The sequence below is a fragment of the Hyla sarda genome, chromosome 4 (genome assembly GCF_029499605.1).
Source record: "Hyla sarda isolate aHylSar1 chromosome 4, aHylSar1.hap1, whole genome shotgun sequence".
NCBI lineage: Eukaryota > Metazoa > Chordata > Amphibia > Anura > Hylidae > Hyla > Hyla sarda.
Genome location: NC_079192.1, coordinates 284,208,043 through 284,226,996, shown reverse-complemented (window position 1 = coordinate 284,226,996; position 18,954 = coordinate 284,208,043). Strand labels below are relative to the sequence as shown.

The 18,954-nt window shown below is 45.3% G+C and overlaps 1 protein-coding gene across 1 annotated transcript in view; it reads left to right on the top strand.

Annotated features, from left to right (window-relative positions):
• The window catches only part of LOC130369316 (uncharacterized), a 78,258-nt gene extending 60,099 nt beyond the window's left edge, over positions 1-18,159 (top strand). The window contains exon 3 of the mRNA XM_056574415.1: positions 17,283-18,159. Coding sequence (XP_056430390.1) covers positions 17,324-18,070 — 747 coding nt within the window. The 5' untranslated portion in view covers positions 17,283-17,323 and the 3' untranslated portion in view covers positions 18,071-18,159. The remainder of the gene's footprint in view (positions 1-17,282) is intronic.
• The last annotated feature ends 795 nt before the right edge of the window (positions 18,160-18,954 follow it).

Genomic DNA, 18,954 nt, shown 5'->3' with positions numbered 1-18,954 from the left:
TCTAGCCATAAAACGGTGTGTCTCGTTGAAAACAAAAACCATTGCTAGTTGTTGTGATGTAATTCCCCATGTGAGCAGTTTGTGTAATGCAAAACTGACCTGCTTTTACCTGGTTTATTTTTCGGCACATAAACCTGACGAGTTTTGGTGGGCTTGGATAGTAAATACTAAGTATGTCTCAGACATACTGCGCCTAAAAAAAAAAAAACAAAAGCCGACATAACTAGATCAGGAAACGTTAAGTTAATGAGGTCCAATGTCTATATCATGTCTGTTCTCCCATAGGAGGGAATGAATTGAACTATATTCTCTGGAATATCTTCAGTATGTTTGTGATCAGGTGCATCATTGTACGGGAAGTCATGCTGATGAAGTATCTGATACACTGATTTACTGTGTGTATTGCTCTGTGTGTTTTTTTCTGTTCTCATGTGTTATTCACATAACCAGGTTTGGTTCTTCCACACTCACCCAACTATATCTGACAGTCTAGTTACACTAATCAAACTAGAGGTATGGTTTCCATTTAGCATATGTTCTTCATGACATCCCCCACTCATCATAGCTGTATCTTATGTTTTGGTACTGTCTGATCTGTGTAAGCATACAGTATTAAGAACGAGGAGCTGTCTTTCAAAGATAAACTTAGCATTAACCAACCAAACTGCAGCTGATGAAGAATTTAGTGCAGTTAAAGCATCTACTTTATTCCAATTTTCAGCACAAAAACTTTGAAGTATAAGACACATGTATTCAATCAGGTCATGCCTGTTCTACTCTGCTAAAAGCCGATTACTGACCTGTCTAATTGATTCCTTAAGTTTTCTGAGCAAATATTTCAACTGGCATCTCAAGAGGATTTGAGTTTCATCCCAACTGTCTGCATGCAAGGTCTGTGGTCTCAGAGAACTCATATAGGAAAAATACTTCATAATTTTAACACATCACAATACTTCACAATTTTAACACATTTACATGTTATTTGTAAATTTGTAAAAAAAAAAAAAGTTAATGGAGATTTCCACCTTACACACAAATTTGGCTTTATGTTTATGAAATAAGAGGATAGACTGGCAGCAGATGTTCGGTGTCTATATTTATTATACTTACAAAGATATCAGCATTCTTCTGTGCGATGGCCATTTTCACAGGGGACAATAACATTTTCAGATACTTTTAGATTTGTGTTACTTTCTTATTGTTTGAAAATGGTCCATCAGTGATCCATCAGTTTTAAGAAGTTAATTCAAAAGTAAATGTTTACTGTGCAGAATTCCACGCTTGGAATTCCACACGTGGCATTTCATTCACGCAATTCCACTCACAGAATTCTGCTGACGGAATTCTGTGGGAATTAAACAGTGTGAACATACTCTAATTGTTGGCCTGGTCTTCAACCTATATTCTGCTCCAAGATGCGGAAGCTGGTCTTAGCTGCAGAGGAGTCACAGAGTTGCTAGATGCCTAGAATGTTATCTTCACTATCACTTTATTTAATTTAACATAAAAACTTGATTTAAACAATAGATCACTTTCTCATGAAACATTCCATTTAACCTTTTAACACATGACACAGCCTCTGGCTTTAAAGGGATACTCTGTCCAGACCAACTGTATTGCAAAATACAATTAAAAGCTATACAGGGCCAATTCTCCTGTTGGAAAATGCAACGAAAGGCAGGAAGTGAAGAAACACCTGCCATCCTCTGTCGACTTCCTCTCTTCTCCCCCCCCCCCCCCAACAGAGACAAAGACCACTTTGTCCTGGCTTTCAGCATCCTTTCCTTATAAGCCACACCCCTTTCTGGTATCATACTGGCAAGCCATCCCCCTCTTTATCATACCTCTATCATAGAGAGAAAATGGAGCAGTGGGCAGAGGAGAACAATGCACCAGAGACAAGGGAATGGTGAAAGAAACAGCCAGGGGTACTATATAAGTATATTCCACGCCATAGAGAGTCTATTTTTATTTTTTTTTACTGTCCCTGGATAACTCCTTTACTCACCAAGCCCCATTTTTCAAATTTTCTTACTTTAAGTGATAATAACTTTGGGATACTTTAACTTATCCAAGTGCTTCTGAGAATGTTGTTTGTGACACATTTGACTTTATGTTAATGTGATGTTAACTTTGGTCAATGCTTTGCGCTATCATTTGTGGAAAAACTCCCCCAAAATTTTAAATTTGACATTCTCTGATCATAAGAAAGATAGCCATTCCACATTAATTATCAAATTATTTACACTGTGTCTACAATGTTGGCATTATTTGGTGAATGTCTTTCTACTTTTTCGGATGTCAGAGGGCTTTAAAGTATTGCCGCAAATTTTTAAATTTTCATGAAAATTTCTAAAATAGATTTTTTAAGGGACCAGTTTATTTCTAATATGGATTTGGGAGGCTTGGATGCTAAAAACCTGCCTCATATGAACACATTTAAATTCACCCTTCAAAGAATTCATAACATGATTTCAAAACTTTGCTAACCCTCAAGGTAGCTTACATGAATTAAAGCCAAGTAGAGGTGAAATTAAAAATTTCAATGTTTTTACAATTTGTAATGTTACTCAACACAGAAACACAGCAGGTATTAACATAAAAATTCAGCTAACTATTTATTATCCCGAATCTGCCTTTTTTTTAAAGACATAACTATAATTGGCCCTAGTGCGCTGCCTGACTTGCACGCATGTCTCAAAAATCAAGGAGTGCCAAATGGATTATGGTGCCTTCTTTTTATTACGGTGTATATCAAGCATACTATTATGAGGTACACATGAGTTTTTGATCTGTTTTTATAATTTATTTGGGGGGGGGGAATGAAAATAATAATTCTGTAATTGTTTATTTATTTTATGGCATACACTGTGTAGTAAGGCTGCTTTCACACTAATAAAAACACATCCGTTATAAACATCCCTCTGTTAAACCCTAACGGCTCTTAGAAAATCCCATTATAGTCTATGGGATTTTTCTAATAGCTGTTTACCCCTTTTAATAACGGCCGTTATTTTGTGACGGGCGATAGTAATGGGAGAAATAGTGCATGCACTATTTCTTCTATTTCATTCGCCCATTACAAAATAACGTCCGTTATTAATAACGTGCGATAACAGGTTAAAACAGCTATTCGAAAAATCCCATAGACTATATTGGCCAATTTTCAAGATTTTTATGATGGACGTTTATAACGGAAGTATTTTCATAGCCTGAAAATTACATGTTATCTTTACTCTGTACAAAAGGTCTTTACAATGTATAAAGTTTTTTTTTATATTTTTCTTCCTAAATCACTAAAAAACAAAAAAAAATTTGTATTGCCACATTCTGGCAGTCATAACTTATTTTCTTTTTTAGCTGACAGAGTTGTGTAAGGCTTATTTTTTTCTAAGACATGCTGTAATTTCTATTGTTTGTATTGGGGTACATGACCTTTTGATCAACTTTTACAATTTTTTTTGGGCGAAGCAAAAAAATAATAATTGTGCTCACCCTGTGGTATAAATGAAATATTATCTTTATTTTGTGGGTTGGTATGAACATGGCAATACCCAATTTATATAATTAAAAAAAAAAAAAGTTTTTCTTCCTTTTTCACAAAAAAAATCACTTTTCTTGTTGCCATATTCTGAGAGCCATAACATTTCGGCTGGACAAAGGCGGGACTACACAAAAGTAAAGAAAAAGTTCTGCTCATCATGCAGATGTGGGATCTCCAGCATTAAATCTCATGGTGACCCACAAGAACACCAACCTTCCAGTATTTTGCTCCCTGTGCATGAACTTTCTGTCAACAAATGTCCTTAACCTTGAAGATTTCACTGGTATACATTTTTCCTTTAGTTGACCCGATTCAGAGAAGTCTTTCAAAAACAGTCAGGAACAAGCATGATAGATTTATTGTCCTATATTGGAGAACTTCTACTAACCCTAAATTGATGTATGAAGTCCTGCAGTCCAGCAGGGTGTCAGCTCCTCCATATGAAGTTTCTGCATTATCTACACCCTCCTGGGATCTGCCTTTGGTCCTAAATAGACTTTTCTGCTGAAGGATTACATGTGGTTACCCTGCAGATTTACCATTAAATAGATATACACCGGTCCTCAGATCATTTCTGATTATTACCTGTGGTGCATCCATTATCTATTTGTGTATTAGAGAGATATGAAACTTCTTTGGACTTCATCAGGTGAATAGAACCCTATGGATATGTTAGGGGTGTTATCTGGGAGATTTTCCCAGCAAATTTTTACAGTACATACACCAGGTGTAGACTAGTTTCAAGCTGCCTGACACTGACAGGGACCCTTAAATGACTTTATTAGGCACAAAAAATCCTGCTGAATAATATAATTTCAAGCAGTTATGTAAATCAGCAGAAGTAAACAGGTTCTGTGTGATTCAACCCTTCCATGGAAAAATTGTAGTCCCTGATTCTTCTAATCTATCTCCAAATGACTACTTCTCTCTTCATATCTATCTATCCAAAGCAAATAAAAACGGCACAACGAATATCCAGAGTAAAGAAGAAATTTGGGGTGCCCGCATATCTGGAACCTGGGTTCGCCGGTTCCTTAATCCAGACAAAGCAAATATGATGCAGCACTCCACAGGTAGCAAAGAAGGTGGTTTTTATTCCATCATGTGTATAGACAACGTTTCACCAGTCTCACACTGGCTTTTTCAAGTGAAAAAGCCAGTGTGAGACTGGTGAAACGTTGTCTATGCCCATGATGGAATAAAAACCATCTTCTTTGCTACCTGTGGAGTGCTGCATCATATTTGCTTTATCTATCTGTCTGTCTGTCTGTCTATCTATCTAATCTCTAATATGTGAATACTAGAGATGGGCAAATTTTTCAAAAATTACATTTGGCCGATTTGCCGAACTTTCCCCCAAAAATTATGATCGATCCAAATATATTAAAAACGACTACAGAGAACTTTTACACTTACTGCCCCCTATTAGTTTTAACCATAAAAAACGTAGAACTGGGGAGTGCGTATATTTTTCCCTTTTTTTACAGTAATACACCCTAGTAGGTTGCAAAAGAAAAAAGCATACTCTCTCTCTCTCTCTCTCTCTCTCTCTTTCTCTCTCTCTCTGAACTGTCCCTGCCTGCACTATGGTTTCTTGCAGTCTTTGAATGGGGAGTGCTTCCTTTGATGATCTCAATTGGCAGACTATGAAACTAATCCTAAACTCTCCCTGCCAGCCTTCCTGCGGTGATGGGGGCTTGAGGTCAATGGATTTCCCCTGTGCTGATCTGTATTATCAGTAACACTGATTAGTGACCACACAGTGTCTGCTCTCTCTCTAGCCAGAACAAATGCGGGCTCGAGGTGAATGGATTCGCCGTTGTAAAGATCTGTATTGTCAGTAACGGTGATTAGTGCGCACACACAGTCTCTACTCTCTCGGCAAAACAGTAAATGCCTGTCTACGACAATGGCTGCTGAATATATAGGGCTGTGACATTACAGGGCTGGCTGCTGATAGGCTGCATGCCGCCATGTGATTCAGGGTGATCCCGCCTTCCCAGACTTCCTTGCACCATTTCCTCACATATGTAGCCACCATTTTAGCCCCCTCCCCAGCTTACACAAAATGAAGCGATTCGTTACCACGAAGCACGAGGAAATTCGGATTAGTTCAGAATCAAATTTTTCATGAAATTCAGAACTAATTTGACATTTGTCCCATTCGCCCATCTCTAGTGAATACCAGTATAGGAAATTTTATTGTACCACTTATCCTGGCTCAACACACATTAATGGCGCTGCAGAAATAGATACCATTTCATTTTATAAATATTTATGACACAAGAAAGAGCCTTGAATAACCTTGACATTTTGCACATTTGAGATATAATAAACTCAGCCACAGCAGTTTGCAAACTTGTAGTTATTATGAAATCTACGTCCAATTTATAAGTTGAACTGTCACTGCATATAAACATAGAGAGATGTATGACTGCTTTTTGGCATGCTGGGTCAATAGCAGGGGTTGCCACAGTTGAAACATATTTACTTTTCATGTAAAGTTTTGGTTCATTAAATTCTCTGTATATTATGTAGTAAAATGAGCTGATATTATCCTTAAGGAGTCTGGCCACAAAAGGTACAAATAAGTCTTAATCTGAGTGACATTTATACTATATAAACAAGACCTGAACTACACAATTTTCCCAACACGTCTGTCTAATTTGTGATTTACATCCACATGGTAAATGCATAATATATTATTCTTTCATTCACATGAAATCCCTAGGCGGACATTTTAATTCTATACTATTTTCTACAATTTTCTGTACTGTGTGAAATAGGAAACTATCCATCGTATGGACAAAGATTAGTATATGTCAAGGGTTTTCCATTACCTAATTAAAATGTAATCTTATGTAAAATCAACATGTATGTAATAATAATTTTACATTTATAACCATTGTTACCGATAATATATTTTCATTTCATTTCATTACAGTCTACATACCCCATTTACTTATTTTCCCCAATTCCGGTGGACGTTCAGTAACATTTTTCCTACTACTTCTATACTTCCTTTCTGGCATATCAGTCAGCTCTGTATCCCAACCTGCCTACCATACCCAAGGGAACCACCTTTGTTCTTCCCTATACTATTGTGTATTAGTAGTATTGTTAGCACCCCTTCCCAACACTGAGTGTCTACTATACACACCCTTTTGAAGTGACTGGCAAATACGTTGAACTGCACTGCAGCATGAATGCAATGTATATGATGTCAGGAAAAGAAAAATTGCACAGCACAAAAAAAGGTTTTAGAGAACCCCATTAAACAATAAGTTTATGTTCTGAGGCATAGACAAACATTTTTATAGGATTTTTAGTAATTAAAAAAAAACAAGTGGACATCTATAGCTAAACCTAGGGGCCTGGGTCGATATCAGTGGGCATTATAAAAGGGTTTTAAATTTTTAATTCTTATTCAATTTAATTTTATTTAAAGGTCATCTGAAGTGGAATCATAAGGTTTCACAACCCCATGTCACAAGGATCAGTAGTATCTTTGATTTAATACTTTAAGGCTAGGTTCAGACTACGGAATTTCCGACTGACTGCCTGCAAAATTTTCTGCGACTATTTTCCGCCTCCAAAGGCATTTTTCAGTTTCATGCGTAATTTTGTTATTTCCGCGAGTAATCCGCTGCTATTCCAAACGGAAATGACGCCACCAAATCCGCCTTAAATTTCCGCTTAAATTCGATGCAGAAAACAGTGGGACTGCACTGAGAGCCAAGTTCAGAACCTTTTGGACGATGTGACCACATGACCCGACCCAGGTCCGTCAATTTTTTCAAGTTTGGCTGGGGAAGTAAGCTGCTGAGGTACAGACATGAGCCGTCAAGCCAATTCCCGAATGTGTATAAGCACAGAGGATGTCATCACTGAGGTATAATCTATGTCACCTACTGTTTCCTGTACCCAAAGTCAACTTTGTATATTGCTTGTTCTTAGTAATGTTTTTCAAAATGTCCACAAAATAAGCATATGTGTTTTCAAGCATAGTGTACTATGGGCCTGAGAAGATCTGCATTTAGCCATGCACATGTTTCCAAATACACACACTTTGCTAATGGTAGCATGTACAGTGTAATAAGGCCATGAGGAGATCTGCATGTAGCCCAGCACATGTTTCCAAATACACACACTTTGCTAATGGGAGCATGTACAGTGTAATACGGCCATTATGAGATCTACATTTAGCCAAGCACATGTTTCCAAATACACGTTTTTCTAATGGCAGCATGTACAGTGTAATACGGCTGTCACGATGCCGGCTGGCAGGAGGTGGATCCTCTGTGCCAGAGAGGGATTGGCGTGGACCTTGCTAGTGGACCGGTTCTAAGTCACTACTGGTGTTCACCAGAGCCCGCCGCAAAGCGGGTTGGTCTTGCTGCGGCGGTAGTGACCAGGTCGTATCCACTAGCAACGGCTCAACCTCTCTGACTGCTGAAGATAGGCGCGGTACAAGGGAGTAGACAGAAGCAAGGTCGGACGTAGCAGAAGGTCGGGGCAGGCAGCAAGGATCGTAGTCAGGGGCAACGGCAGGAGGTCTGGAACACAGGCTAGGAACACACAAGGGAACGCTTTCACTAGGCACAAGGGCAACAAGATCCGGCGAGGGAGTGCAGGGGAAGTGAGGTATACATAGGGAGTGCACAGGTGAACACACTAATTGGAACCACTGCGCCAATCAGTGGCGCAGTGGCCCTTTAAATCGCAGAGATCCGGCGCGCGCGCGCCCTAGGGAGCGGGGCCGCGCGCGCCGGGACAGGACCGACGGAGAGCGAGTCAGGTACGGAAGCCGGGGTGCGCATCGCGAGCAGGCGCCACCCGCATCGCGAATCGCATCCCGGCTGGAGGCGGTATCGCGGCGCACCCGGTCAGTGGATCTGACCGGGGCGCTGCCGTAGCGAGGATGTTGCGAGCGCTCCGGGGAGGAGCGGGGACCCGGAGCGCTCGGCGTAACAGTACCCCCCCCCCTTGGGTCTCCCCCTCTTCTTAGAGCCTGAGAACCTGAGGACCAGACTTTTATCTAGGATATTGTCCTCAGGTTCCCAGGATCTCTCTTCAGGACCACAGCCCTCCCAGTCAACCAGGAAAAAAGTTTTTCCTCTGACCTTTTTGGAGGCCAGTATCTCCTTTACAGAAAAGATGTCCGAAGAACCAGAGACAGGAGTAGGAGAAATAAGTTTGGGAGAGAAACGGTTGATGATGAGTGGTTTAAGAAGAGAGACGTGAAAGGCATTAGGAATACGAAGAGAAGGAGGAAGAAGAAGTTTGTAAGAGACAGGATTAATTTGGCACAAGATTTTGAAAGGACCAAGGTAGCGTGGTCCCAATTTGTAGCTGGGAACACGGAAGCGGACATATTTAGCGGAGAGCCATACCTTGTCTCCGGGAGAAAAAATGGGGGGAGCTCTTCTTTTCTTATCGGCAAAATTTTTCATGCGCGATGAAGCCTGTAGGAGAGAATTTTGGGTCTCTTTCCAGATGGTGGAAAGATCACGAGTTATTTCATCCACAGCGGGCAAACCAGAGGGCAAGGGAGTAGGGTGACGGCCGTACACCACGAAAAATGGGGATTTGGAAGAAGATTCAGAGACTCTGAAGTTGTACGAGAATTCGGCCCATGGTAGAAGATCTGCCCAGTCATCCTGGCGGGAGGAAACAAAATGCCGTAAGTAATCACCCAGGACCTGGTTAATTCTTTCTACTTGCCCATTGGATTGAGGATGATAAGCAGAAGAAAAGTTTAATTTAATCTTGAGTTGTTTACAGAGAGCCCTCCAGAATTTTGACACGAATTGGACGCCTCTATCCGAGACGATCTGCGTGGGCAACCCGTGAAGACGAAAAATGTGTACAAAAAATTGTTTTGCCAACTGAGGCGCTGAAGGAAGACCAGGAAGAGGAATAAAATGTGCCATCTTGGAAAATCGATCAACGACCACCCAAACCACAGTGTTGCCACGGGATGGGGGTAAGTCTGTAATAAAGTCCATACCAATCAGAGACCAAGGCTGTTCGGGGACAGGCAGAGGATGAAGGAGACCAGCAGGCTTCTGGCGAGGAGTCTTATCCCGGGCACAGACAGTGCAGGCCCGCACAAAATCAACAACATCCGTCTCCAGAGTCGGCCACCAATAGAAACGAGAGATGAGTTGCAAGGATTTCTTGATGCCCGCATGGCCTGCGAGATGGGAGGAGTGACCCCATTTGAGGATTCCGAGGCGTTGGCGTGGAGAGACGAAGGTCTTCCCTGGAGGAGTTTGCCTGATGGAGGCTGGAGAAGTGGAGATCAGGCAGTCAGGAGGAATGATGTGTTGCGGAGAGAGCTCTACTTCCGAGGCATCCGAGGAACGAGAAAGAGCATCGGCCCTAATGTTCTTGTCGGCAGGGCGAAAGTGAATTTCAAAATTAAACCGGGCAAAGAACAGAGACCACCTGGCCTGGCGAGGATTCAGCCGTTGGGCAGACTGGAGATAGGAGAGATTCTTGTGATCGGTGTAAATAATAACTGGAAATTTTGATCCCTCCAGCAGATGCCTCCATTCCTCAAGTGCTAATTTATTGGCCAGTAGCTCTCGATCCCCAATGGAGTAGTTCCTCTCCGCCGTAGAGAAGGTCCTAGAAAAAAAACCACAAGTAACAGCATGCCCGGAAGAATTTTTTTGTAGAAGAACCGCTCCAGCTCCCACTGAGGAGGCATCAACCTCCAATAGGAAGGGTTTAGATGGGTCAGGTCTGGAGAGCACGGGAGCAGAAGAAAAGGCAGACTTGAGCCGTTTAAAGGCGTCTTCCGCTTGAGGAGGCCATGACTTAGGATTGGCATTCTTCTTGGTTAAAGCCACGATAGGAGCCACAATGGTGGAAAAATGTGGAATAAATTGTCTGTAATAATTGGCGAACCCCAAAAAACGTTGGATAGCTCGGAGTCCGGAGGGGCATGGCCAATCTAAGACGGCAGAGAGTTTATGTCACGATTCGGCTTCCAGGTAGTGGATCCTCTGTGTCAGCGAGGGATTGGCGTGGACCGTGCTAGTGGACCGGTTCTAAGAGGCTACTGGTTTTCACCAGAGCCCGCCGCAAAGCGGGATGGTCTTGCTGCGGCAGTAGCAACCAGGTCGTATCCACTAGCAACGGCTCTACCTCGCTGACTGCTGAGAAGGCGTGGGACAGAAGGACTAGGCAGAGGCAAGGTCAGACGTAGCAGAAGGTCGGGGGCAGGCGGCAAGGTTCGTAGTCAGGATGGGTAGCAGAAGTTCAGGTACACAGGCTTTGGACACACTAAACGCTTTCACTGGCACAAGGCAACAAGATCCGGCAAGGGAGTGCAAGGGAGGAGACCAGATATAGCCAGGGAGCAGGTGGAAGCCAATTAAGCTAATTGGGCCAGGCACCAATCATTGGTGCACTGGCCCTTTAAGTCTCAGAGAGCTGGCGCGCGCGCGCCCTAGAGAGCGGAGCCGCGCGCGCCAGCACATGACAGCAGGGGACCGGGACGGGTAAGTGACCTGGGATGCGATTCGCGAGCGGGCGCGTCCCGCTGTGCGAATCGCATCCCCAACGGCCATGACAGTGCGGCGCTCCCGGTCAGCGGGACTGACCGGGGCGCTGCAGGGAGAAAGACGCCGTGAGCGCTCCGGGGAGGAGCGGGGACCCGGAGCGCTAGGCGTAACAGTACCCCCCCCCTTAGGTCTCCCCTTCTCTTTGTCCAGTAACTGCCTCCCCTGGGATGAGGACACCGGGAAAGAATGGAGGGTTTCCTCAACGGCAGGCAGTACAGCAGGAGTGGGAATGGGGAGGGAGGGCAGAGGGCGAGGCCTGGCACGGGGCAGTGTGACACCAGGACGGGGGCCATGGGGTGGCACAGAGGCTTGCCTGACGGGACTGGGAGGGGGGGAGAGGCACTTCCTGTGGCAGGCAGAGTCCCAGTTCCTGATCTCCCCGGTGGTCCAATCAATGGTGGGGGAATGAAGCCGGAGCCAAGGCAGACCGAGGAGAACCTCAGAGGTACAGTTGGGGAGAATGAAGAACTCAATCCTCTCAAGGTGGGGTCCAATAGACATGAGGAGGGGCTCTGTGCGGTAACGCACGGTGCAGTCCAATCTGGCTCCGTTGACCGCGGAAATGTAGAGCGGCTTGACGAGACGGGTCACCGGGATGCTGAATTTATTAACAAACGACTCCAAAATAAAATTTCCTGAGGCACCGGAGTCCAAGCAGGCCACGGCTGAGAGGGAGGAGCTGGCTGAAGAAGAAATCCGCACGGGTACCGTGAGACGTGGAGGAGCAGACTTGGAACCAAGAGGCGCCACACCCACGTGAGCTGGGTGCGTGCGTGCGTTTCCCAGGCGTGGAGGACGGATAGGGCAATCCACCAAGAAATGCTCGGTACTGGCACAGTAAAGACAGAGATTTTCTTCCCTACGGCGATTCCTCTCTTCCTGGGTCAGGCGAGACTTATCCACTTGCATGGCCTCCTCGGCGGGAGGCCCAGGCGTAGATTGCAACGGATACTGTGGAAGAGGTGCCCAGAGATCTAAGTCTTTTTCCTGGCGGAGCTCTTGGTGTCGCTCAGAAAAACGCATGTCAATGCGGGTAGCTAGATGGATGAGTTCTTGCAGATTGGCAGGAATCTCTCGTGCGGCCAGCACATCCTTGATGCGACTGGATAGGCCTTTTTTAAAGGTCGCGCAGAGAGCCTCGTTATTCCAGGATAATTCTGAAGCAAGAGTACGGAATTGTACGGCATACTCGCCAACGGAAGAATTACCCTGGACCAGGTTCAACAGGGCAGTCTCGGCGGAAGAAGCTCGGGCTGGCTCCTCGAAGACACTCCGGAGTTCAGTGAAGAAGGCCTGGACTGTGGCTGTGGCAGGATCATTGCGGTCCCAGAGCGGTGTGGCCCAAGACAAGGCCTTTCCTGAAAGAAGGCTTACTACGAACGCCACCTTAGACCGTTCTGAAGGAAACAAGTCCGACATCATCTCCATATGCAGGGAACACTGAGACAAAAATCCACGGCAGAGTCTGGAGTCCCCATCAAATTTGTCCGGCAGGGACAAGCGGAGGCTAGGAGCGGCCACTCGCTGCAGAGGAGGTGCAGGAGCTGGCGGAGGAGATGGTTGCTGCTGTAGCAGAGGCAGAAGTTGCTGTAACGTGGCGGTCAACTGCGACAGCTGCTGTCCTTGTTGGGCAATCTGCTGCGATTGCTGAGCGACCACCGTGGTAAGGTCAGCGAGACTTGGCAGCGGCACCTCAGCGGGATCCATGGCCGGATCTACTGTCACGATTCGGCTTCCAGGTAGTGGATCCTCTGTGTCAGCGAGGGATTGGCGTGGACCGTGCTAGTGGACCGGTTCTAAGAGGCTACTGGTTTTCACCAGAGCCCGCCGCAAAGCGGGATGGTCTTGCTGCGGCAGTAGCAACCAGGTCGTATCCACTAGCAACGGCTCTACCTCGCTGACTGCTGAGAAGGCGTGGGACAGAAGGACTAGGCAGAGGCAAGGTCAGACGTAGCAGAAGGTCGGGGGCAGGCGGCAAGGTTCGTAGTCAGGATGGGTAGCAGAAGTTCAGGTACACAGGCTTTGGACACACTAAACGCTTTCACTGGCACAAGGCAACAAGATCCGGCAAGGGAGTGCAAGGGAGGAGACCAGATATAGCCAGGGAGCAGGTGGAAGCCAATTAAGCTAATTGGGCCAGGCACCAATCATTGGTGCACTGGCCCTTTAAGTCTCAGAGAGCTGGCGCGCGCGCGCCCTAGAGAGCGGAGCCGCGCGCGCCAGCACATGACAGCAGGGGACCGGGACGGGTAAGTGACCTGGGATGCGATTCGCGAGCGGGCGCGTCCCGCTGTGCGAATCGCATCCCCAACGGCCATGACAGTGCGGCGCTCCCGGTCAGCGGGACTGACCGGGGCGCTGCAGGGAGAAAGACGCCGTGAGCACTCCGGGGAGGAGCGGGGACCCGGAGCGCTAGGCGTAACAGTTTATCTGGGTCCATTTGTAGTCCCTGGCCAGAGACCAAGTATCCTAGGAAAGGAAGAGATTGACATTCAAACAGACATTTCTCCATTTTGGCATAAAGTTGATTGTCACAAAGTCTCTGAAGAACCATGCGGACATGCTGGCGGTGTTCTTCTAGGTTGGCAGAAAAAATCTGAATATCGTCCAGATACACAACAACACAGGAATATAAGAGATCACGAAAAATTTCATTAACAAAGTCTTGGAAGACGGCAGGGGCGTTGCACAGGCCAAAGGGCATGACCAGATACTCAAAGTGTCCATCTCTAGTGTTAAATGCCGTTTTCCATTCGTCCCCCTCCCTGATGCGGATGAGATTATAAGCACCTCTTAAGTCCAGTTTGGTAAAGATGTGGGCACCTTGGAGGCGATCAAAGAGTTCAGAGATAAGAGGTAGGGGGTAGCGGTTCTTTACCGTGATTTTATTAAGTCCGCGGTAGTCAATGCAAGGACGTAGGGAGCCATCTTTTTTGGACACAAAGAAAAATCCAGCTCCGGCAGGAGAGGAGGATTTGCGGATAAACCCCTTTTTTTAAATTTTCCTGGATGTACTCGGACATAGCAAGAGTCTCAGGGGCGGACAGAGGATAAATTCTGCCCCGGGGTGGAGTAGTGCCCGGGAGGAGGTCAATAGGACAGTCATAAGGTCTGTGAGGAGGTAAAGTCTCAGCTTGTTTTTTGCAAAATACGTCAGCATAGTCCATATAGACCTTAGGGAGACCGGTTACAGGGGGAACCACAGGGTCACGGCAGAGAGTATTGGGAACCGGTTTAAGGCAGTCTTTGAAACAAAAGGTACCCCAGCTCTTGATCTCTCCTGAGGACCAATCAAGGGTTGGGGAATGGCGTTGAAGCCATGGTAGTCCAAGGAGAATTTCGGAAGTGCAATTGGAGAGGACCAAAAACTCAATTTTTTCGTGATGAGGTCCGATGCACATTAGGAGGGGTTCCGTGCGGTAACGCACAGCACAGTCCAATCTTTCATTGTTAACGCAATTGATGTAGAGGGGTCTGGCGAGACTGGTCACTGGGATGCTGAACTTGTTGATGAGAGAGGCCAAAATAAAGTTTCCTGCAGATCCGGAATCCAAGAAGGCCTTAGTGGAGAAGGAGAAGGTAGAGGCAGATATCCGCACAGGCACAGTAAGACGTGGAGAAGCAGAGTTGATATCAAGGACTGTTTCACCTTTGTGCGGAGTCAGCGTACGTCTTTCCAGGCGGGGAGGACGGATAGGACAATCCTTCAGGAAGTGTTCGGTACCGGCACAGTACAGGCAGAGATTCTCCATGCGGCGTCGTGTCCTCTCTTGAGGTGTCAGGCGAGACCGGTCAACTTGCATAGCCTCCACGGCGGGAGGCACAGGAACGGATTGCAGAGGACCAGATGAGAGAGGAGCCGGGGAGAAAAAACGCCTCGAGCGAACAAAGTCCATATCCTGGCGGAGCTCCTGACACCTTTCGGAAAAACGCATGTCAATGCGAGTGGCTAGATGAATGAGTTCATGTAGGTTAGCAGGAATTTCTCGTGCTGCCAGAACATCTTTAATGTTGCTGGATAGGCCTTTTTTAAAGGTCGCGCAGAGGGCCTCATTATTCCAGGATAGTTCAGAAGCAAGAGTACGGAATTGTATGGCGTACTCGCCAACGGAAGAATTACCCTGGACCAGGTTCAGCAGGGCAGTCTCAGCAGAAGAGGCTCGAGCAGGTTCCTCAAAGACACTTCGAATTTCCGAGAAGAAGGAGTGTACAGAGGCAGTGACGGGGTCATTACGGTCCCAGAGCGGTGTGGCCCATGACAGAGCTTTTCCAGACAGAAGGCTGACTACGAAAGCCACCTTAGACCTTTCAGTAGGAAACTGGTCCGACATCATCTCCAAGTGCAGGGAACATTGTGAAAGAAAGCCACGGCAAAACTTAGAGTCCCCATCAAATTTATCCGGCAAGGATAGTCGTAGGCTGGAAGCGGCCACTCGCTGCGGAGGAGGTGCAGGAGCTGGCGGAGGAGATGATTGCTGAAGCTGTGGTAGTAGCTGCTGAAGCATCACGGTCAGTTGAGACAGCTGATGGCCTTGTTGCGCTATCTGTTGTGACTGCTGGGCGACCACCGTGGTGAGGTCGGCGACAACTGGCAGAGGAACTTCAGCGGGATCCATGGCCGGATCTACTGTCACGATGCCGGCTGGCAGGAGGTGGATCCTCTGTGCCAGAGAGGGATTGGCGTGGACCGTGCTAGTGGACCGGTTCTAAGTCACTACTGGTGTTCACCAGAGCCCGCCGCAAAGCGGGTTGGTCTTGCTGCGGCGGTAGTGACCAGGTCGTATCCACTAGCAACGGCTCAACCTCTCTGACTGCTGAAGATAGGCGCGGTACAAGGGAGTAGACAGAAGCAAGGTCGGACGTAGCAGAAGGTCGGGGCAGGCAGCAAGGATCGTAGTCAGGGGCAACGGCAGGAGGTCTGGAACACAGGCTAGGAACACACAAGGGAACGCTTTCACTAGGCACAAGGGCAACAAGATCCGGCGAGGGAGTGCAGGGGAAGTGAGGTATACATAGGGAGTGCACAGGTGAACACACTAATTGGAACCACTGCGCCAATCAGTGGCGCAGTGGCCCTTTAATTCGCAAAGATCCGGCGCGCGCGCGCCCTAGGGAGCGGGGCCGCGCGCGCCGGGACAGGACCGACGGAGAGCGAGTCAGGTACGGAAGCCGGGGTGCGCATCGCGAGCGGGCGCCACCCGCATCGCGAATCGCATCCCGGCTGGAGGCGGTATCGCAGCGCACCCGGTCAGTGGATCTGACCGGGGCGCTGCCGTAGCGAGGATGTTGCGAGCGCTCCGGGGAGGAGCGGGGACCCGGAGCGCTCGGCGTAACAACGGCCATGAGAAGATCTGCATTTAGCCAAGCACGTTTCCAAATACACATAGTTTTCTAATGGCAGCATGTACAGTGTATTAAGGGCTTGAGGAGATTTGCTTTTTGCAAAGCACATGTTGTTCTAAAAATATGGTGAATCTGGTATTATTAATTTTTGCTTTTTCAAAAAAATTTGGTTGTAGGTAGAGTGTCATACCTGGATTTGGGATAAGGGCCATGGTGAATATTTTAATAGAACCAGACGTGAAGAAGCATGGCATGAGATTGCAGTAGCCTTATTTGACAACTTTGATTAAATGTCTTCTTCAATTCAGAATGAGATTTGTAAGTTTGGTATAATTTTTATTTATTTTATTTATAACTTGTACAATTTATCAACATAAAATAATGAAAAGGATGGCAATCTAATTTTTCTAAGTAACATAGATCTTTGTACTTTTAATTCCTCATGTACATTTTTATCTTATGAAAAATTAGAAAGATAGTTGAAGTTGCTCAAAGTATTTCTATCCCTATTTATCTTTGTGTTTATATTCCCTTCGTGTAAACATGTACATTAATCATAGCCTTATATATTGCAAGACAATCATCACTAATTTTGTTAACGGATGAGTTTGATTGAATTTTTGTACCTGTATCTCAGTTAATTATATTTTTACAAGATAAAAATGTTTTCGTTTTGTTTTTTATTTTGAAATACTATATAGTAAAGGACATCAGAAACCGACGGAAATACATGTTGAATTTTTGCATGCAGGTTCATCACCCATACCCCCCCCCCCTTAAAAAAATATCTTACATCAAAATTTAACATCTGTTTATTCTAGAACTTCAGGCAACTTTCAGGCACCATCCAATACACAACAAGATGCAGATGAAGAGCCAAGGTCTGAGCCAGTACGTTCAGACACACCTTTGGAATCTGAAGCACCAGACCCATCCAATCCATTGGAATAATTTTGACGAACATCTGGATGTAGAGGAGGATGTGTCTAACCTTAGCAGTGATCTTCCCCCCAGCAGCACACCTACACCAGCTGCTGGTGAGATTGAAGAGATGGCAGAAGCAACAAACATACCTTCTTCACAAACAACGACCAGACCACCCACTGCTCAAAGGACCCGTAGATCCCTCCGAATAACTGATAGTCAGCTTGAGGTTGAAAGTCAAGCTCTATCATTTATTCAGAGGGTTGACAGCAGTGATGACTGTTCTTATTTTGGTTATGAAATGGCATCTTGCTGCCATAAAGTGCCTCTTGACTGCCAAAGCCATTTTAAACCATACTGTCACGCTGTTGTGCAAGTCTTTCTTTCCCCCCAGGCCCTGCCTCCATTAGAGGATATGATAAAACATTTGCACATCACAGCTGGACACAGGGCCCCCAGCCCTCCACCACCTGCACACAATATTTCCACACAAACCGAAGGTTTTTATGTGGGTACTTACAACCCCCTGCCTTCTCGGTCCTCTTCTGGGGTTTACCCCTACCATCCTCCCTTTCAAACACAATACCCTAGCAGTGTAATTAGCCACCCCAACCCCTCTGCATCATCTGCGTTGGAGTCTTTTTCTTCAGAACCCACATATCACAATCTGGGATTTTTCCCATGAGCATCATTGAAGTTGGTCCACATATTTTCTTGTTACATTGTTTGTACATTTTTGCTCCAGATATTTATCTTGTAAAAATATTTTTTTAAGGCATTGTTGCTTTAAAATGTTTATAAAGTGTAATTTTATGGCTAGTTAGCCAAATTTACAATTACACTAAAAATCAAAATTTTGGGTCTGTTAATTTGTTATACAAATATAATGAGATCCTCAAGGAGTTGGAGGGTCTATAAACTTGCTCTGGTCTTTACATTGGGATATTGAGCTTACAACATATCCATGGTCAAGTATAGTTGATTCAACATGGGAATTTAATGTAGGTTGCAGATTTTCGATTCAATGACTTTGTCATTCTAATCACTTTGAAAATTCCTTACACTATAATCTAATCACATTGACCATTGATATTTTGTGGCATGTATATGGCAAAACCTACTACTTTGAACTATTTTCCACACAGGACCTCAGGATGCCATGGTTAATACACACAACATTTTCAATACATTTCTGTATAATTTGGTTTGAAGAGTATGACAAGTAAAATACATCTCCAAATCAATTGGAAACACAATACAGAACATTGAATACAGGATAAGGTAAAGATATATTGAGGCAAATTATAATTTGAGTTTACTACTCATCCTTTTGTAAAAAAAAAATAATAACACAGAAAATTAGGCATGATCCAACATTTACAAAGGGGGATGTTCTTCATATCTAACAAAAAATACATGAAAAGGAACAAAAATGAGCATCTTCTTGTGTCTAGAAGACATCTTCAAATGGACAACCTGTTTATCAACAAAAGGCTGTCAATTTGTCCAGGGAACGGCACCTTCAGTAGACAGGAAATAGGAAGTGAATGCTTCTCTAACCACTATCGC